The sequence below is a fragment of the Pyricularia pennisetigena genome, chromosome 5 (assembly GCF_004337985.1).
Source record: "Pyricularia pennisetigena strain Br36 chromosome 5, whole genome shotgun sequence".
NCBI lineage: Eukaryota > Fungi > Ascomycota > Sordariomycetes > Magnaporthales > Pyriculariaceae > Pyricularia > Pyricularia pennisetigena.
In genome coordinates, this window is record NC_043743.1 from 2,891,090 (window position 1) to 2,912,163 (window position 21,074).

General features: G+C 53.1%; 6 protein-coding genes across 6 annotated transcripts; 2 read left to right on the top strand and 4 right to left on the bottom strand.

Annotated features, from left to right (window-relative positions):
- Positions 1–309: 309 nt before the first annotated feature.
- PpBr36_08800 (uncharacterized protein) lies at positions 310–1,305 on the top strand (the record flags this gene model as incomplete). Its single annotated transcript, XM_029895925.1, has 3 exons — positions 310–471; positions 772–1,127; positions 1,233–1,305. 3 exons carry the CDS (start codon positions 310–312, stop codon positions 1,303–1,305), a joined length of 591 nt encoding a protein of 196 aa, XP_029747257.1.
- A 408-nt stretch (positions 1,306–1,713) lies between these two features.
- On the bottom strand, positions 1,714–2,552 carry PpBr36_08801 (uncharacterized protein; the record flags this gene model as incomplete). The annotated part of the gene is made up of 4 exons (XM_029895926.1): positions 1,714–1,887; positions 1,968–2,014; positions 2,206–2,238; positions 2,351–2,552. 4 exons carry the CDS (start codon positions 2,550–2,552, stop codon positions 1,714–1,716), a joined length of 456 nt encoding a protein of 151 aa, XP_029747259.1.
- A 950-nt stretch (positions 2,553–3,502) lies between these two features.
- Positions 3,503–6,010, bottom strand: PpBr36_08802 (uncharacterized protein; the record flags this gene model as incomplete). Its single annotated transcript, XM_029895927.1, has 5 exons — positions 3,503–3,553; positions 3,835–4,371; positions 4,448–5,743; positions 5,834–5,868; positions 5,983–6,010. The coding sequence occupies 5 exons, from the start codon at positions 6,008–6,010 to the stop codon at positions 3,503–3,505; spliced, it is 1,947 nt and encodes a 648-aa protein (XP_029747253.1).
- Positions 6,011–6,845: 835 nt separating this feature from the next.
- On the top strand, positions 6,846–8,357 carry PpBr36_08803 (uncharacterized protein; the record flags this gene model as incomplete). Its single annotated transcript, XM_029895928.1, has 1 exon — positions 6,846–8,357. The coding sequence occupies one exon, from the start codon at positions 6,846–6,848 to the stop codon at positions 8,355–8,357; it is 1,512 nt and encodes a 503-aa protein (XP_029747255.1).
- A 420-nt stretch (positions 8,358–8,777) lies between these two features.
- Positions 8,778–11,227, bottom strand: PpBr36_08804 (uncharacterized protein; the record flags this gene model as incomplete). The annotated part of the gene is made up of 3 exons (XM_029895929.1): positions 8,778–9,497; positions 9,563–9,822; positions 9,916–11,227. Coding segments are annotated over 3 exons (2,292 nt in total), but the record flags the coding sequence as incomplete, so codon positions are not given.
- A 3,030-nt stretch (positions 11,228–14,257) lies between these two features.
- On the bottom strand, positions 14,258–20,191 carry PpBr36_08805 (uncharacterized protein; the record flags this gene model as incomplete). Its single annotated transcript, XM_029895930.1, has 2 exons — positions 14,258–19,543; positions 19,622–20,191. The coding sequence occupies 2 exons, from the start codon at positions 20,189–20,191 to the stop codon at positions 14,258–14,260; spliced, it is 5,856 nt and encodes a 1,951-aa protein (XP_029747251.1).
- Positions 20,192–21,074: the final 883 nt, after the last annotated feature.

Here is a 21,074-nt window from a genome sequence, read left to right on the forward strand (position 1 = left end):
GGGTTCCCCCAAGTCGAAGCTTAGCACACACACACTCGCTGTGGTTCGGCATTCTCCACAAAAATTCAAAGAAGCTCCCCCGCCGTCTCAGACAATAAGGAAGCTCTCATCGCAAAATGCCAAACTTTCTATGGGCGTGCGAGTAGGTGATTTTGGTTGTATCGTAAGCAAAGCTGCGATAAAACCCTCAAAATAGAGCCTCTCTTACAGCCTCCAACAGCCCACACAAAGCCTCCATTGGTTTGAAATCTCTTTGCCTTGATTTTCCAACATACCCTCAAGAGACCTTACTACAAGCGTAAATAAACAATGTCATACCCCGACGCAATGGACCAAGACCATGCGGCGCCCCCGCCGGCTGCGGCAGCCAACGACCAAGACGCGGAAATCGGCCAGGTCGCAACCGCCATGCAGGTCGTGACAGAAGTCTGCAACGCGCCCGCGACCAGCATAGAGGGCACACCGACACCTGTAAGCCAACCTGCACTTTTTTTTTCTTCTTATTTTGCATGATCAAGTTGCATTCCAGCTGCCAGAAACCCGGAGAATATCTTAGCGAGTGGGGCCGACCGACCTACAATCCAAGCTCTCTGAGGCGCTTCGCGCTCCTCGTTGATCACCCTAAGCTCAGCCTAGGCTCGCCTACAAAACTGCCTACTTGTCCAACACCCCCGTTCCATACCCAACGTCTTACGCACGCTTGTGTGCCCCATTTCACAACTCTTCATGTTCTCATTTCTCTAACTTCGTCATCTCCCTACCCGTTTCTAGCAAGTCGCACAATCGCAAAATCCCGTGCCGTCAACAGAGACAGCTCCGACGACGGCGCCAGCAACATCCGCGGCACCACAGCAGCCCCAGCCGGCAGCGGGGGCGACCCAGCCGGCAGCAACGACCGCGTCTCCGGCTCCCGCGTCGCCCGCGCCCGCCCGCACCGGCACTCCAATGCGCAACATGGTTGGCGGCGGCGGCGGTGACACGGGCTCCCGCGCCGGCTCGCTGCACCCGGAGCCGAGCTTCAATATGCCGGCCGAGGCCGCCACGCACGGCGCGCCCGCTAGGGTGTACCTCAACACCAAGGTCACGGGCGTGCTGCTCGAGGGCATGAAGATAATCGCAAAGGATCAGTGAGTTTTTTTTTTTACCTTCTCCCACGGGGTTCGGGCCTCTTTTACAAAATCAAAGGTGAGTAAAGAGTCACACTAACCAACCCACTTTTTGCTTGTACTTAGGCCTAATGACCCTCTGCGTGTCCTCGGCGAGTTCTTGCTACAGCGCTCCAAAGAGATCGAGTCAACGAGCTAGACAGACGGGTTACATAGTACGGCAGAAAGCAACGGCAGGAATCATGTGCATATGAAAAGGCGGCTACAGTCATTGTTTCCTTAAACATAGATGATACCACGATAGATGCGCTTCATTGGCAATGGAAAAGAGGTCGCGGGTCTTCCGCAACTCTGGCTTTTTAATTGCCCAGTCTCCTATCTCAGTGGTATGGACGGGTTCTTCCCGTCAATGATGGTAAAACCCCAGGACCGTCATGAGGGTTGTCGTCAAGTTCATGTAGACGTCGACAAATGCAGTAGTATTTTTTTTTCCTGCCCAAACTCCGTTTACGACCAAACCAACCGAGTAGTAGTTAAACACCCCCTTAATGCGAGCATCCCCACAACCAATGCTCGCGAACAACCAGGATAATACCCCAAAGCCACTTTATGCGACAAGGGTGCTGGCGGTGGCGGACTCGTACTTCCAGGTGGGCGGCAGGACGCCGACGGTCTTGTAGTAACGGGCCAGACGGTGAATACGCGACTCGATGAGAATCAGGCGGAACTTGGAGTCCTTGTCCTTGCGGTTGCGCTCAAGGTGCTTGCGGACCGAGACGGCCTGGAATTAGATTGGTTAGCATATCGCCGTGGTGGATGAGTAAAAACAATTTTAACCAAGGCTATCTATGGAAAACATACCTTCTTGATAAGCATGTAAAGGTCCTCAGGGATATCGGGGGCGAGGCCTGGATGAAAAAATCACTCCGTCAGTCTATGACCAAGCAGAGGCATATCAAGCAAGATCTCTCCGGTTCAACTAGTCGAACCGAGAGTCTGCGTTTTGTGTTATATGTTTGGGGAGGATGTATCTCGGCGTTCCGTGCGAGTTAATCGCAATCGCAATCGGAAACCTCGATGGAAGTGGTTCACTCCGTACCGTTCGACTTCAGGATGCGCAGGATCTTGTTACCTATAAGCCGCGTATGACCAGTCAGCACACCGAATTTTTTTTCCTTTGTTATTTTTGCGAGCGCCTTGGAAAAAGCCACCCAGAAACCGTTCGCTAATCCATCTCTACTCACCAGTCACAACCTTGACTTGGGCAATACCGTGGGAGTCACGGAGGACAACACCAATCTGCGACGGGGTGGCACCCTTCCTGGCGAGCTTGCAGATCTGCTCGACGACCTGGTCGGGGGTGGTCTTGAGCCACGCGGGGGGGTTGCGCGAGTAGGGGATGGCAGAGGCAGAAATGCCCTTTCCGTTGGAGTGCATGCGACCCATCTTGGCGGTTTGTGAAGGCGGCGATGTGGTGGGAGATTTGGGTGTTGTTTGCTGGGCGTTGTCGTCGTCGGTCGTCGTCGCGGAGAAATCTTTCCTTCATAAAGAAAATGCGGGATTCAAAGCAAAATCACAGTTCCCAGATTGTGGGTTGGCAAGCGGGGACAGCGGATTGTGATTATGTAATTAGGGTCAGATTTAACTGGACGAGTGTTTGAAGTGGAGGTGTGCTAAGTCAGCCAGCTAATCATGGTGGGTCTAACCGAGCCTACATCAAAGTCGCGTCGATTTTTTTTTTTTTTTTTCTTAGGCCTCAAGACTTCTCTTCGCCTCAAAGTCGTTGAAAGATTGCCAACAGCCTTGGGTTGGCTGCACACGATGGCAATCGTTTGCTTAAAGGTTTGTGAAATCAAATCGCTCATATGATATTTTCTTTTGGTAAGTTGCAACCGTCAAAACACTTCTTTACTCGACTTTCCCACCTCCGCACTAAAGACTCACCTGATGATCACAACCATACATACTTTTTCTGGTACCTCTTATGTTAGGACTCGCAAGAGTCCCATGAATTTAAAGGACTTCTGATTTTGTCTGAACAACTTGCTATTGGCATTCACAACATCTGTCTTGTGTTCCATACTAACCGCTTGCCATGACAGGTTTCGGAGGTGGAACGCGTAGATGTTTCGCGCGAGCGGGAACAATTTCGGAGGGAAATTTGTCACTCTCAAGACCTAGTTGATATCACCCGAACTTGATCAAAGCACAGTCTAGATAGAAGGAAGATTAAATGAATGAATATCTAGATTTGGACTGAAATATCTGCCTGTTTCTGCAAATATGTCATGCAATTGGACTGACTTCGTACTAAGACCACTTGTGAACACGGGACCTTGTATGTGCCCATTCAACAGCTCAGAACGGCCTTTTTTTTTTACGCAACTGCTTGCTACTCAGGCCCCACTGCTGCGTACAATGCCTTTTAGCAATATCCTCCAGCTATCCTTTATACCTCGAGTGCCATCCTCAGCATAGAGGTCGTTGTCATGTTGTACAAATATGTCGAGTAGACGCTATCTCGGCCTCCACCAAATTTGACGATAAGACTCCTGGCAAAATTCCACCCGAAACGAGCATTTGGTATCACCATCATGTTCCTCTATCCCAGCCTCAAAATCCCCGTGTCATACCTCACCAGGCGTTTACAGCAAAGTTCTCCTGCGGTTGATAGAACAATTTAGCAAATGTCATCCAGCCAGCTACCAGGCGGGTGGATATTTCTTACCTCTGGGAAATACGTCGTGACGACCGTCCTGTCGGCAAACTTGCGGCCGCCCAATGCCTTGAGAGCCTTGGTGGATGACTCGATGCTGTCAAACTTGACATAAATCTTCCCAACACCTGCAGCTTGTTTCGCTCCGCTCGAGGGCCTTGGCACCTTGATCTCGATTACAGTGCCGTACTTGGCGCACTCCTCCTGTACGTCCTCGCAAATTTCTGTAGCCATCAGGAAAGGGTTAGTCCAGCTCAAGGTGAAACATCTCTTTGGAAGAAACCGACCTTCGTAGTCATCATTATCCATCAGCTCGTCCGCAGTGACCATGTTTAGTAGTTGCAGAACGGGGCTGAGATCCGGGTCTTGCGCGACAGTGCCGGCAAGCATCGACATTGCATTGACACCCATTTCCATCCCGGAAACTTGAGTGATTCCTATGCTCGCCTTGCGAACCTTGAGACGCTTGTCGCCAAGCTCCATCCCGTTCAAGCCTTCTATGGCAACATCGGTGTTGGTCACATCTACATATTCGCAGAAGGCAATTCCCTAAAAAAAGAAGTAGTCTGGTTAGTCGTAACTGTCTCAAATATGACCACAAGTCAACCAGCAGAACTGAACTTACGCGTGATTCCTCAGTGCTGCTATCCTTAGCCAGCACAAAGGCCTTGAGCTCGCCGAAAGATGAAAGAAGCTCAACGACTTGCTCATCAGTCAAATATGCCGGAAGATTGGTCACACTGATCTTGTGTGGTGTGTCCACGACCCTTGACGAAACCACACCAGGCTCATACCCAGTGTCGTCTACGACGGCGGGAACGATATAGTCCTTTGGCCGGCGCATGGCCAGCCCCTTGCTGGCTGCGCCGTTAGCGTCTCCATTACCGGCCGCATCATCAGCCTCCATGGAGATGCCGTCGAGTGCATAAGCTACGGTTGTGTCGCTGGGGCTGCGGAACTCGACCATGGCAAAGGATCCATCTGGGGCCATTTGACAGGCCAAGCATGGGTCGCTAGCCTCAATGACGTTGAGACCGTTCAGCTGTAGGTTCAGGAATGACACAAGGCTGTCTTCAGTTGTTCCGGCAGGCAGGTTCGATAGGATAAGGCGCTTCGACTGCCGTGAGTTTGTCGGCCGAAGAGTCACGTTGCTGTCCGCCCCGCTGCGGCGGTCGCCTCCTTCGCGATCACCGTCCCTTCCACCATCACGTCCGCCGTCGCGTCCACCGTCCCGCCCATCGCGCCCACCATCACGCCCATCACGACCACGATGACCGTCGCGATCCCGGTCTCCACGGTGGCCCCCGCCCGGCATCTTGGTAGGGTCCATAGTCTGTTGGCGCGGCGCACCGGGGAGGGGGAACATGCCCGACAGCTTGGCCTGTTCCGCGGTGACGCTGTCGTAGCCCGGGGGTTTGATGTCCCACTGCGTGAGGCGACGCTTGCGCTCGAGGATCGGCACGACGTCGGTCAGGTCGGGCGTGGGTTCGCGCTTCTTGGGCTGCGGACTGGCACTCCTGCGACGCTCCTCCCTCTCGCCGCCCCTGCGGCCGCCCGCCCGCCGGTCGTGCGGATCGCCTCTGTCTCTGTCGCCTCCTCTGCGGTCGCCATCCTCGCGGCGCCGGGACGGACCGCCGCGGTCGCGATCCCAGTCCCTCTCCCGCCTGTCGCGGCCCCCGCCGTAACGGTCCTCACGCTCGCGGTCGCGATGGCTCCGGCTGGACGAGTACGAGTCCTGCTCGCCGCCGGCATCCCTGCGCGACGAGCGGCTGCCGCGGTACTCGGGTGATCGTGAGCGACGGCGCGGTCTGTCTCGGTCTCGGTCTCTATCCCTGTCGCGTTCGCGATCCCGATCGCCACGGTCTCTGTCACGGTCACGGTGTCGGTCGTCTCGGCGGTCTTCGCGATCTGTTCTTGACGACTGTTGAGATTTAAGTTTTAGTGAGTCGTGTGCTAAATCAATCGGCAATTGGACCAAACAATTCCCCCCATTGGAGGTAGTGGAACAAACCTGATGATCCCGAGAAGAGCCATGGCGGCCTCCATCTGTTAAAAACCAGGAATATGTTAGAAAAGGCCAAGTTTTCGTGACGCGACATCTAGAGTAAATGCTCGTCGTGCCCGCGATGCACCAGTACCGAGAGGTAGATGACAGCTTACCTCTGGAGGAATAACTCTCCCCGTTCATGATGGGCAAATTTGAGGTGATTGAGAATTGATGCCTGCCAGGAACAACAACAAAAAAGTGACTGGGCACCTGATAAAAAAAAAACAAAAAAAAAGAAAAACGATAGGTGAGGTACCTTGGATGTCAGACGCAGCACACGCTCGACACGCCTTTTGGACGAGGCTTGAACTTTTTGGCAAGCAAAGCAAGCAAGCTGCGAGGTGCCAATCGCCACGCTAAGCCTGATTGGTATTGGCTGCTTGATTCTGTCCTAAACGGACCGGGACTGGGACAAGTCAGCTAGTTTGAAGTGGGGCTTTGCGCTGCGATCTTGGAGTGGGGATCCCTTGCGACGACGAGTTGAAGATCAGAGAAAGTCGAATCGCATTCAGCACCAATGAGGGAACGAGTTTGCGCTGGATTGAGTTCACCCCTGAGAAGGGAGCTAGCAGGTCCCCTTCTTGTTTTCTTAATTTGTTTGTTATTTTTGATTTTATTTTTGATTTTTCGACATGACTTTGATGGCTGTGGTCAATATCTACCCAGCAAAAATCAGCAAGGCGCAAAAGTGAGCTGGCGACTATACTCTCATTGATAACCTTCAAATATCATTTATTGTCCCCTGTAATTAATCCTTATCCCTTATTTTGACGTTTCGAATCGGGAAATCAAAGATTCAAAGCGTTCGCCACCACAGTCAGCCAGCTCTAACTTCCAAGTAAGTGGGTGGGTTCATGAGTCGCCCATCATCTGAGACCATAACCACACAAAATACCTAAACAAGGCGACGACTAGATCTGGTTGGTGAAGGGCGACAATTCAATACCGCACTCGCTCGCGGCGTAAACCGCTTTTCATGCGAGCTGCAATTATGGCCTGCAAGGATGCAGTGTCCCGCAAGTTGCCCGTGAGCCTGGCTGAGCTCTGCATAGACACAACCTTGCGCTGCGGCCAGTCCTTCAGATGGCGCAAGGTCGACGACGAGTGGCATTGTTCTCTTCATGGCAGAGTCATCTCATTACGGCAGGACGAAACTCATCTTCATTATCGGGCGACATGGCCACCAAATAGACAGGTATCCATCAAGCCTGCGGTCAAGGTGAAAAAGGAAGAAGGGGACGAGGATATCAAGTCGGAAGATGCAACTGTGAGGGTAGACGAGGAAGAGGACGACACGGAAGCCCTCCTGCTCAACTACTTCAACCTCCACCACTCCCTCTCGGGTATGTACACACACTGGTCGGACCGCGACGCCAACTTCCGCAGCAAGGCCCCAAAGTTCACTGGCGTCCGCATCCTGAACCAGGACGCCTGGGAGACGCTTGTGGCCTTCATCTGCAGCAGCAACAACAACATCTCGCGCATCTCCCAGATGTGCCACAAGCTGTGCGACCACTACGGAGGTGAACCTATCGCCACCGTCGCCGGTCACGTATACCGCGACTTTCCGCCTCCCGAGGCCCTCGTGGGAGACGGCGTCGAGGCCCACCTGCGCGAGCTCGGCTTCGGATACCGAGCCCGCTACATCGCCGAGACTGCCCGCATCGTCGCCAGGAAGCGGCCCGCCGGCTGGCTCTTGTCGCTGCGGAACCCGGCCTCGCTGGCGTGGGGGTCACAACCGCCCTCACCATCATCACCATCATTAAAGTCCTCATCGTCGTCGCTGTCACCACCACCACCAGACGAAGCAGTCATGAAACATGAACGAGACCAAACACCAGCCCATGCCAGCCGCTCCCCGACATCAACGCCTCCCCACAACCACCACCAGCAGCAGCAGCAGCAGCAGCAACCTAACTACCGCACCGCCTTTGTCGCGCTGCAGGAGCTCTCGGGCGTCGGACCCAAGGTCTCAGACTGCGTGTGCCTGATGGGGCTGGGCTGGGGCGAGGCAGTGCCGCTCGACACGCATATGTGGACCATCGCGACGCGCGACTACGGCTTCGGCGGCAAAAAAGCAGCCACCGCCGCCAAGGGCTCCGCCATGTCCAAGGGCATGTACGACGCCGTGGGCGAGCACTTTCGGACGCTCTGGGGACCCCAGGCCGGCTGGGCGCAGAGCGTGCTCTTCACCGCCAACCTGCGTGAGTTTTCGCACCGGCTGAAGGCGACCGCGAAGGACGGTGTGAAAAAGGAGGAGGATGAGAAGAAGGGCGGTGGTGGTGGACATGATGGGAAGTTGGTCGTTTTCGGCGCGGACGCGGTTGTCGCGCCGTCGAGGCCGGCCAAGAAGAGAAAGACTGCTGTCTCGACGACGCAGGTAAAGGTGGAGGAGGACGGGGGCTCTGTCGTCACTACCAAGATCGAGGTCAAAGAAACCATGGCGGCTCCGATAAGAAGAAGCAAGAGGATACGTACTGGGGCTTGAAGAGTCGTAGGTTAAGCATTTCATGTTGGCGTTACGCATAGCGTGTCTTACATTGTAACATGTATTCCAAGAATTCAAGTGTATACCAAAAAGGACATTGGCATGCGAGAACCTATCCAGGACTTCCCTTGAGCTGTCTGCATAATATCCCCTGTGGAATCCTTAATTTCATACTTGTTCAAGAATCACCAGCAACTGAAGGTTTTAACGTATACCGTATTCGGCATGTGAAATATATATATACCTTCCGTTGAACCTCTTTCGGAATCGGCTGAAGCCTATGCCTTCTGTCTCTATGTTTTTCTTTAACCAAAATGATAAACCAAACATCCTAGCCAAACTGGTCATATCATGTTTTTTTCGGTGAAAATAGCCCCTGCGGTAACCAAGCAAAAAAAAAAAAAGAGAGAAAAATATTAATTATAAGTTCTTGACCTCCGTTTCAGGCTCCGCCGGTAACATTACACCGCCCGTCACCGATCCAGACGCCCTCGTGTCGTCGTCGGTAACGTCATTGGCCTTGCTCTTGCCTTTCTGGGCACGCCTCGGCCTGGTGTTGCGGAAGTAGTCGTCGACCTGGTTCGTAAAGAGGCCTTCCTGTGCGCCATCGCCACCGCCAACGGCAGCGGCAGCAGCGCCATTCCCGTCACTACCAGCTCCGCCTCGCACTTCTTTCTCCGTCTTCAGGGTTTGGTGCGCCTCCCACTCGCGCCTGAGGTCGTCGACCTTGTCCTCGTAGTCCTCAACGGGGTTGTAGGGCTTTCCGACGCCCATCCAGCGCTCCCACTGGCTGAGGTGCTTGGGGTGGATGGCGACGCCGCGGTACTCGCTCGCGCGGCCGTCGCGGATGTACTGCCAGCGGCGCTCCTGCTCCTTGAGGTCCAGGCCAGTCGTGTCTGGGAGGAAAAGCCAGGTGAGCAGCATGCCGGCGAGGCCAAACCAAGGCACCACGTAGAACTTTGTCTGCGTGTCGATGTAGTTGTACAGCACAGAGGCGAGCAGGGCACCGGCCTTGCCGATGCAGGCGCTGAAGCCGTGCGCCGATGCGCGCACCGAAGTCGGGAAGATCTCACCCGCCACGAGGAAGGTAACCGAGTTGGGTCCGAACTGATTGAAGAAGGACGAGAGGAAGTACATGGCCTGATAGGATTGAACTTGTTAACACGGTGAAGAATTGGTCGGTTGAGAAGTATAGAGGAACTAACCTGGAAAGATTTGATGTTGGGACCAGAGGTGTAGTAGTAATACTGGAACGCCGGAATCACAAACATGATGAAGCACATCATGAATCCGATGAGCTGCATCTTTTTGCGGCCGTAAAGCCTGCTGTCAATGAGAAAAGAGGCGCAATAGTAGCCCGCCAAAGAGACGACCACGTTGATCAGGTTCCAGGTCCAAGCAGTCATCACACTCTTGGGGTTGGATGAGATGACCGAGATGAACTGGCCTTGGAAGAGTTTGTTGCCTGTATCAAAGTCCAGAGTCAGCAAGCTTTTCACAAAATTATGGGGCCAGCTCCTCAGTGTCGTCTTATATCCACCGTAAAAAGAAAACTCACCATAGAAAAACACATCGTTTGCAAACCAAGCTCCAGCAGCAGCAATCAACCGTCCACCAAAGTGGTGCACCGTGCTCTTCAGAGACGCAATATCGTAACCCGTAACACCGGCACGGCTCTTCGCCAGCCTGAGTTCCCGGCCTGCATCCGGCATACGCCAGATCCTGTAGTAGACGAGCCAAAGAGTTCCAATAGCGGGGAGGGCGAACGAGACGCGGAAGGTCCACTGGACGTTGGTCTCGCTGTAAGGAGGGTCGCCGCGGCCAGCGTTGAAGATGAGCAGCAGGAGGATCAAGATGGCCTGGTTGAAAAACTGGCCCCAGCCCTGCATCAAGAAGGCCATCGTAACCTTGCGGCCACGGTGCATACGGTCCTGGCGGGTCGAGAGGCTGTCGGTACGGACCGAGTCCTCCATGGAAGAAGTTGCGGTAATCGGGTACTCGCCACCAACACCAAAACCGTAAAAAAAGAGAGCCCAGCCGTACAGGATCACCCAGCCCTCCAACGTGACACCCCAACTGGCCGTCAACATCAGCAAGCCGATGAACATAATGCTAGCGTCCTGGATAAGACCCCATCTCCTACCGACCCAGTCACCAATGATGCCGACACCAATCTGTCCAACCATGATGCCAATAACCTCGAGATAAGTGACGGCAGCAATCCAGTTGTTACTGCAGGCTGTTCCGGAGCTGGACCAGCACTCGGGCCACGTGCTCTTGAAGAGCGGCTCGAGGTTGCCTATGCTGAACAGCACGTAGCCCTCGAGACCCAGTCCGGCACCGGGGAGGACGGCGTTGCGCATGTACCAGCCCAGTGGGGACAAAGGATCCTTCTTCATCATGCTCCCAATGGATGAAAGCTCAGCCTTGGCCTCCTTGGCGTCGACGTCCAGGACGAACTTGACGCGCTCCTTCAAGGGCAGATCGGCCCAGTAGACTCCCTTGTCGTTGTAGCTGTCATCGGGGAGAGTAAGGTAGCCCAAGATGGCGCGCTCAATGGCCAGCTCCTGTGCCGCGGGGTCGTCGGGCCACTGGGACCGCTGGTCTCCCTGAGACGGGCCGTGGGGTACCGGTATTATACCTGCTGGCGGATCATGCAAGGCCGCCACCAAGGTTTCTGGGGAAGAGGTGATGTGTCCATGGGCGTGGATGTTGCCCTTTTCATTACTGCTGGCGGCCGCAGAGCCCGAGCCCTCGTTGCGTGTGCTCATACTGCGAGGCCGCTTCCGGCGGGAATACCCGTCGAGACGTCTTGCTGCGAGACTGAAAATGTACACGCGAGGAGCTATCTCGCAGGCGGGTGAGGTCTCCTACAAGGGTGTGGTATAGGGCAGAGTTCCCGGCTGGCTGTAGAGATCAGAGGACGGTAATGGCGTGGAAAAGGTTATGCCGGCGGCTTCAGAAAAAGATAATTATGGGGAAAAGATATATGTGATGATGTGTATGTGCTTACTGCATGCAAGCCACGCACACACTGCGGTCAAAGCTAATTGGGATAGCTATACCGGGAAAAGCCAAAAAAAATATGCCTGGTGCCTTGCCAAAAGAGGAAGAGGCAAGATTGGACGACGAGGCGTGGATGATGAGACGATGGGGGAGAAGCCACCACCGTTTATACACAAGTTGGTGTCGCGCTCCCGTGGGTTGTTTTCTGCAAAAGGTAGGAACGAGCGGGGGTTAAAAACAAAGAAAAAAAAACTTGATGGGTCTGGGAAGGCAGATCACAAAATTGGTACTTGCCCACATTTAGGAGAATAAGGTAGATTCTGTCATGCCTAGAAGCCTAGGGTAGCCGGTCGGCCCATATTCTTTTTTATTTTTTATTTTATTTATTTATTTATTTTTTTTTTTTTCTCCAAGTCCTCTTTCTTTCTTCTCTGTCATTTTCTTCCTTACTGAGACTTTGTAGTCCCACATCAACGGAGAAAGAAGTCCCTCTTTGCTCCAATCAATTATGGGACAAACCTGGTGGGCCTTTTTTAGTGATCATATATGCTCGCCTCGGATGGCCCGAAGTCCACAGCCGGTTTTGTCTAGACTGGACCGAGTTTGCCTTCGGGAATGCACAAGTGGTTTTGCATGTCAGATAAATTTGTCGAATGTGCAAAGCAAAGTATCCTTGTGACATGGTAGGGTCCAGCATGGTGCTGATCACTTTTACTAAGGATAGATACAAGTTGCCTAGAGCAAAAACTTTTAGCAGTAGTCCAGGGTTGTGCCTTTCGGGCGAACTGTGAATAGAGTTGACCCGATATGGCAACTTTAGATGAGTTGCTCGCCTGTGCCTTGGTACCTAACCGCTATTACTTACCATCCGCGCTCCATAATACCTCACCTGCACCTGGTTTTGTTTACTACCTACCCCTCTCTGCGCTTTAGTCGTCAACGACATTTGTAGGCATATAAATAGGACACTGGACCATGTCGCCAAGACGGCAATCGAGGCCGAGGCAAAAAAAAAAGAAAGAAAAAAAAAGAAAAAAATAGCCATCTTGCCGTCAATGGACCAAAAGTGTCGCGTGCCTCAATCCCTCTTGCAGATTGAAGCTTCGGTCAAGACTATGCCCAGGCCCCCACCGAGGCTGTGAGCGTAGTACCACGCTTAACCGTTGGCTGTAGATGTAAAGGAAAAAAAGCGAGTGAAAACCCCACCCACGTGGGTTATTGATAGGCTCACAGAAGTCCTTGGAGTAAAGGAGGGCCCTGCAATTTTTTCTCTCCTTGTCATTTTGCCATGGAGGCGAACTCGGGTTTTATGGGGTACGTAGTATCCATAACCCGCCGATCTCTATCCTCGAGTTCTTTTACGTGGCCCTCTCGTTATTCGGCCATATTTCGCGCAACCATGGACGGGACGTGGCGTTTGATTTTGTTCAAATCAGGCATGGTTAGAGACCTAGCCTAACCTTAGACTGTATTTGCTTCCTGCTGCCGAGCCGCTGCCAATTTTCTTGGATGAGCTTGACCAGCTTTGCCAGGTGCTTGATCCGGATTGGCATGCCACCACACTTGGCACTTGACGACATCCTTTGATAGACCGCATCTACGGAGTGATACCGGTATGTTCGCAACACGTCCCACACGGAATCACTGCATGAGTTATGTGTCTTGTCGTTACGTTTCAATATGTTTGTGATAGAACATGTAGTAATTATCTATTCGTAAGAGGCTTTGTGCGGGGATGCGGTGAAAATTCTGTCTGCGGGCAGGCGGGGCGGGTATCTACAGTTTGGGGATAACACGGGGAGAAATACTCTCCACCTAACGACCGACCTGTCTGCAACCTATTATAGACACAACAATGTGCTAGTTTGTGATCTTCCCAATTTGACCTGATTATCCTTTTTCTTATTGAAACTACAACGCAACGCACGGGCGCTCTGTAAACTTTGTATACTAACGAGCACGAATAACAGTAACGACTTTTTGCGTCTTCAAATAAATCGAGCCCTGGCATTTGACACTTTTTTTGTTTTTGTTTTTTTCTCTTGTTTTGATACGATGAGAAGATTTGCGTTAGTCTTCTCATCGTGGGCGCGCGCCGGTGTGAAACGGATGAAAAAAGAGACCACAACTGAAATAAAAATATATCGAAATGAAAAACAGATTTGGACCACTTGCTTTGCTCCAAGATGGTATAGATTTTTTCCCCTTTTCTTTTTTTTTCTTTCTTTTCTTTTTCTTTTTAAAAGCCAACTAAAAGGTTGAAAAATGACGGCTTTCAAGGCTGGAATGACTATGCGGAGAGGAGAAATACCGTATCACCCATCGCCGCAAGTGGCGATGCAAAACAGCTAGAAAGACAAAAAAAAAAACCCCCCTCATGTGCAGTGAAGGTAGAGAAAGACTCAGAAAAAAAGAAAAAAGAAAAGAAAAAAAAAACACCTCATCTTTTACTCAATTTTGTATCTTTTCCGCCATGTACAAATGAAATTGGTAGTAGTAACATTCAAGAGGAGAGTGATCCATGGTTCGCTTCGTATTTCGTAAAAGAATGCCTCCTTCGACTCCAGCTCCCCAAGAGCCATCAGCCGTAAGAGACGTAACATACGGGCAAACGAAGAAGTACCAAGACAGAAACAAAGGAGAGATAGTAAAGTAGCCCTCGAAACGCAATCAGTATGTACAGTCTCAATATGCCGTACCTTCAACGCCTCGCTCAACATTGGGAAGGAAATGAAAGCCTCATTCTGATCCTTTGGAAATGGATGACACAAGAAAAAGAAGGTCAAGGGCAAGTTTGTGTACTCCCTGGCCAACTAAGAAAGGAAAAAAATAAAAAATAAAAAAGATATTCGTTCATTTGGCCTGAGGTGATCTTCACAGCACTGACTGCCTTTTCAGATAAAATTCATGCGCTGCTGCCCACCCTGTGTGGATATGCCTGATGGTCGGCCGTTCGAGCCCTCATTTCCGGTGTCGGCAATGAACTGACTGCCACTAGCTGGTCGTGGTGTTTCGTCAACCCCAACGACTGTGGCGTTGTCCTCCGAAGATCCGCACTGATCAGGTGTGTGTATGACAGTTGTGTCACCCACATCCTCCTCCTCATCGTGCTGACCAAGCGGTGACTCGCGAATCTCGGTCTCACCAGGGCCGGTCGCTTCGGGCGGAAAGACCACACTATCGTGGCTGTTGGCTCGCATCATCTCGATGCCAAGTTTAGAAGACGGCAAGACCGATTTGCTGCGGAAGTGCTGTCGACTCTGGCTATGGTTACTGCCAGTGTGTACACTCCCACTAGTGGACGAACTGTTGCTGCGGGAATCCGGGCTGCTTACCCCCAGCTCCTCATCCTCATCGTCGGCCGAGTCGACTGAGCAGTCACTGCGCCTCTTCTCTATGGCTTCCCTCTTGGCCTTAAGCTTTTCCAAGGACCTCTGTTGAGCAAGGGTCTTTGGTGGTGCCTCTATGGGCATCGGCGAGAGTTTTGTGGGCTCGCTGGAGAGGGCTTTCTCGTCTTGAGAAATGCCTAGCGCACCCTCTGCCCATTCACCTGTTGCCGTTCGACTTATCACAACGGGAATGTCATCAGTGGCCACAGACTCGGAATCGCCAAACAAACTAGAACTGATCGAGTCCTCGCGGCTTGATCCACGAAAACTGCTCCCTGTTCGTTGTGCAAAGATCGAGGAGCCCGAGGTTGGGCTGTCTTCAAGCCGACTGCTTTCTTGTCGCAAACCAGAGGGGGCAGGGTGGCTAAGGGGCAGAGACAGAGAGCTGTATTGGCTAGATGATGGTGGCTTCCATTGGCACAGGTTCTTCAGAACTTCGGTCAGCTTGGACGAGCTGATGGGCTTGTCGATCAAAGAGTCGAAGTAGTGGGGTGCCTGAAGTTCTTTGAGATATGCTGTAATAGCTACGATTGGTGTATGGGAATTGGAATTCTTTGTCTCGCGGATCATCCTGGCGACATCGGCACCGTTAATCTGGGGCAGTCTAAACTCCATAAAGATGATATCAAACTTGATATCGCTCATGGAATATCGCACAGCCTCTGAACCATTTGAAGCCGAGATCGTACGGCAACGGAGCTTCTCGAGGAGCTTCTCCATGATCATGCGTGAAACTGGATGGTCCTCGCATATGAGCACGTCGAGGGGCCGGAAAACTGGACCGGTGCTTTCCAAGTTGATTTGAGACATTCGTCTTGAACTTTGGCGGCGCCTCTGAACTCGCAACAAAGCATTAGCCTTGTCGCCTTCATTGTCGGAGGACGATGGAGACATGTCAAAGACTTGACTTCGGCGATTGCGATGATGAACCAACAGGTCCGATGCCACCGGACTGCCGTCCTGGGAACCGACAGTCAATGATCGCGAGCGGCTGTTGGAAGATCCACTGCCCTGGCGAGGCGTTGCCAAAATCTTTTGGGGAGACAAAGGCAACGGAGACGGTATGGGGCGCCCCTTCACTGGGGAAGCTGCCACCGTAGCAGCCTTTTGAAGACTTGGAGGCACGCGAGGCACTTCAAAGAAGCTTCCTGGCTGCAAGTTGCTCGAGGAAGGCTGTGAAAAGCTGGAAGAATTGCTGGATGCTTTTCGCCGTCCATCGCCTCCTTGATTAGCAACAAATGAGACCAGGAGAGGTGAAGAGGGCTGTGATGGCCGACTTGGGATAGCGTTCGCATGGCCTAGCCCGGATGGCGACTGTGGTCTTTGAGAGGCCTTTGCATTAGAAAGCGACCTCTGAACAGGCATTGACAAGATAGGACTGCCTTCCATGCTGACACTTGGGCCACCGGGAGACGTGACCACGCTGAGACCCCCGGGGCTAATGGATGCCGGCTTATTCTGAGCTGCCAAGGCTTCAGCCCGTAGCTTCTGAATAACATCCTTGTTTGCTTTGTCCAAAACTGGAAGATTCTTGAAGGAAAAGTTGCCAAAATCATCTGTAGCGACCGGCTCACTTAGCCTCCGGCTCTTCAAATCCCGAACGTGCGGAGGGATGTGCAGGGGCATCAATCCTCGTTTCATGGAGTTGAACTGAGAGCGCACGCGGGACAGGGCATCGTGCGGACGGTCGGCATAGTCCGAGACTGGCGCTGAAGGAGGAGAGGTTTGATCCTCCATCTCTTCCGCAAAAGACTGAAGTGTAGCGCCGCGGGCATCGAAGTATTCGGTATCCTCAGGATTTTCGAGCTGCGGGACGAACTGAGCTTCATCTTGAAGTAGAGTATCCCAGTTCATGCCCTCAAACCAGGGGTGACTGCGAATCTCCTCACCCCCCGAGGAATATTTCTCATCCTTGTTAGATCCCAGTCGCTCGCGGGGATTCATGCACAAAAGTTTGTTGAGTAGATCTTTGGCCTCCGCAGAAACCTCATCCTCCATTTCTTCTGGCCACTGAATTCGCCGGGCCAGAATGTTCTCAAACACCAACTCAGGTTCTGGAGCATGGAATGGGGGTATTCCGTAGAGGAACTCAAACATTATACACCCGACAGACCACCAATCACTGGTTTCATCTTGAGGGTCGCCTTTGATAGTCTCGGGGGCAAGGTAGTCTGGTGTACCAACGAATCTTCTGTTCTTGTCTTCAGGGTCGAACAGTGCCCAGTTGGGAGGAGGCATGTTTGACGGTGGCGTGCCCTTTCCGGCCTCAATGCTCGCACTTCCATGGGTACCGATTGGATGATGAAGAGATCCAGGATCTGGCGAGCCACTGCCTTCACCTTCACTCCCATCCGCCGGAGGAGGAGATTGCACAGCCTGGGGCGGCACCGTTGCGGAGGTCGCTTCGTGAAGAGAAAAGTTGCTCAGCATGTTTGCCAGGCCTTCACTCCCCCCACTGTCGCTCCGATGGCCAGAGAGCCGCCTTGAATCACGTTTTGAAGATCCCAGGCTAAAGTAGGACGGCTGTGTCAGGCTGCCCTCATTGGGATTTATGTGTGGTGTATTGTTCGGTGAGTGGCTTGGCGCCTGGAGATCAAGTGAGGTAGAACGGGAGGAGGCGATCGAGGCCGAACGAGCAAAGGGTCCCTGCTTCAGCAGATCTGGAGCCGGGTCTGTTGTCCCGCTATTCAACGCACGCTTTTGGCGACCAATCAAACCCATTCGAGAGAGTCCAAAGTCGGTGAGCTTCAGGTGACCCTTTTGATCGATGAGAAGGTTGTCAGGCTTCAGGTCTCTGTGCACAATGCCTCGACTGTGAAGGTGCTCCACACCAAGGATGACCTCGCCCAAATACTTCTTGACCCAGTCTTCAGGAAGGCCTCCAAGAATCTTGATCAGTGATGCACAGTCGCCGCCGTTCAGGTACTCCATGACGAGGTACAAATAATCCTTACTCGAGAACGTCCAGTACAGTTTGGCGACGAACTCGCTTTCACCTTGCCACATCATGATGGCTCGCTCGGCTTTGACGTTGGTGACTTGGTTCTTGGCAACCATGTCTGCCTTCTTCAGGACCTTGATGGCAAAATATTCTCCAGTAGACTTCTTTTTGGAAAGGTACACGCTGCCAAAGGCGCCCTTGCTGATGGGTTTAATGACCTCAAAGTCTTTGATTGAGGGGGGAACAGCGCGGGCAAGCGGAGGTGGGTTGGCCGCACTTAGTCGGGGCGATGGCGGAGGTCTAAAACCATGCTCGCCATTACCGAAAGACATCGCAGCCGACGATTGCCTACGATGATGGTGGTGATGAGACAGCGAAGGAGATGTGAATTCGCTGCCTGGAAGCATTGGAGAGGATTCGGGCGACATTAGCGCATCGGGGAAAGCCAACCCGCGTGGTTTATGGATGCGGAGTGGAGACGATGGTTGAGTGCCCCGAGAGGGCGACTCTTGTCGGCGAGGAGACACGGCCCCTGGCAAGATGAGGCTGCGCCGATGATGCTGTCTCGAGCTGGCCTGTTTCCGGAGATCGCCGAACTCGGATATTGGGGATTCGGTCCGGGGTGGCTGCCTGGACGTGACAGAGGATGACCGCATGCTACCATCACTGTCCCCAGGGTCGCTTTCGAACAACAAGGAGCCGCGACGAGAGTCACGAGTGTGACCGGAGACACTCAGGGTGCCGCGATGAGATCTGGGGGTCGGGCACTCCCTAGGGCTACTCGACCTAGTCGAAGTTATCGCGGCGGACATGCGTCGTCGGTCGGGGTCATCGCTAATGTTGGCGTTTTGTAACGCTAAGGCAAGTGACGTCGTGGCGGCATCGACGCCGACAGTTTCGATAACCTCATCCGGAGCCGGCGCCTGGAAAATCTCATCCTCATCCTCTGTGGAATCACTGAGCCGACCAGCAGCAATCTTAGCAGCTTTCCTCATAGCCTCCTCGATGCATGCTTCCACTGTGACTGCGAATTCGATGCGGATGCGCTCAGCATATTCGATGATCCTTCTGTGTCGAAGCACAGCCTCTACCTTTGCCTTGACAACATTCTCCGTGTCGGCGCACAACAAAGCAAGCCCTTGTTCCTGCTCCAATGTGTTGGTGCTCGGAGACTGCCATTGCATCACCTGCGATATCCGTGACTCAGACTGAGGAGACTGTGTGCGGAACTCGCCCGGGTTTGCGGACGATGCTTCTTTGATGGCCGGCGGGCTGATTTCCAAAGCGGTGTCGCAAAGATCGAGGATTAGTTCGACAATTCGAGCTTGAGGCCTGCGAACAGCAAAAGAACGGCCTCTAACGTGCCCTGGCCGTTCACGGGATGCCCTGTCATTGCTTGGGGCTGGGGAAGAAGCTCCAGATGATGAAGTAGTCGACGGAGGGGGTCCAATAGGGAACCCTTTATACTCTGCTAGTGGTAATGGTGACTGGTCTCCACTTAGTGATCGACTCTTCCGTACTTCGAGTGCGTCAAGAACTTTGACGATGGCGTGCCGATGCTCTGTTAAGCTTTCTTGGGCCATCTGGACGTCCATCTCGGCGCGGTGCTCCTGTAAACACAAATCCGTATGCTTTTCAAACCACCAAGGAGGAATTTGTCGTTCACAGATGCGGCAGAGAACTGGAAGCGGTGGTGCGTGGTTCGCAGGGTCGTCCAGGCCTGTCTCGGCTAGTTGTGTCAGATAGCTGGCAAGAACTTCGGCTCCTGAGCCCAAAGACTCGACAATGACGTCGGGAAGGTCTATCTTAATCTCGCGAGGGCCAATTGAGGGCCTAACCATCCACATGGTCTGTATGTTAACGAAGCATAGAAGCAGTCAGTGATCCGCGCAAATCCAGGCGTTCAGAAGAATGGGCAAACAACTCACATGGCTCTCTCCACCCGACGAGGTATCATAGACCATGATTCCCTGCGCCTCGAGCTCCAAAGTCTGGCGCTCAGGCTGAGTATCGCCTTCCCTAGCTGCGTCCAGCGAGGCTAGGCGCGAGAGGGGGCCAAGGTTCACGACAAACCTGATGAACTGACTCTTTGAGTCGTCTTTCTGCATGGACTCGACGATCTCGGCAAAGATGTTCTTGTTGTCGCTGACAATCAGGTCGGAGATGGCAACGCCCTGAACAGACTCAGGTAGAGTGCCAATCACATCAATCCAGGACGGGCTTACCCAACGAATTGTGCCATCGAGGTTAAGGTCCATGATTACATTCAGTGTCTGCTCCGCAGCCTCACGTAGTTCCTCCCGCTCCTCGCGAATGTCTTCGCTCAGAGACCTTCGCATCATTGCTGCGCTGTCGGCCCGTAGAGAAGATATGGCAGGTGGTGCCAGACTGTTTGGCGTTTTCGGGACCTCATTTTGGACACCCAAGCCTGGGGCACGAGGCGTGCTATCTGTCGGCTCGGCCAGGGACGGCGCGGGCGGCGCAGGAGGAAGGTCCATGTCGACGTTGTCAATCGTTTCTGGTAGAAGCAGAGCCCCGTAGGATGTGGTGTAGGTACAATAGCATCTGATGTCCGGTGATGCGCCCGCCTGCTGCCTCTCGTGTCGAGATGCTCGCGATGCGTATGCGTATGCGTTATTCGATCGTATCCAGAAGCAAGGAGAGATTTTGTCGAGTGGCAATGGGTTGACAATCGATAGCAAAGATCACTGTCTTCTCATAAAGATCAGTTTATGTCGAGGTCAAGGCTCTCAGACAGCGAACTGAGAGCCGGGGCGGTCCGGCGGGAGCCAGAGCCTAGAAACCCGAAAGACCCCGAGACATCATAGGAAATCGACAGCGGTCTCCTATGCGTCTTTGGTCGGAAAAGGGCAGCGCAGAGAGGAAGGGTTCGGTCAACGACTCTCTCATCGAAGAGTAGCTGACCAGACACCCAAAGGGCTGTCGTGTCGTGGTGTGACTTAAAGCTGAGGGCGGTCTCGTGGGTTTGACGAGGTGGATCGAGTTCAGTCAACAAGAGTACGGCCCTGGCCTTTGACAAAGTTTGGGTTGGCAGGAACAGCGGCAGCAGGTACAAAAACGCAACAACAACAACAGCAGCAACGAAAGGATTGTCCACAAATCAGACGGGTGTTGAAGCCTCTGAGGGGTCGTCGGCAGGAAGCCTGAGAGCTCGGGGCAGGCTCAGGGATGGCTTGTGGTGATTCGTGATCGGATCAATGTTGTTGTGGTTTCGCGAGTGGACGGTATGCCCACTTTCACGTCTCGCCCAGCGCAAGTGCACAGCAAGCCAAACTTCTGGTGCGTCTCGCGAAAGGTGGGTGAAAGCTTACTGTGGGACTTTGAGCTGCTCCGTGCAATATTGATGCTTTCCCATACACA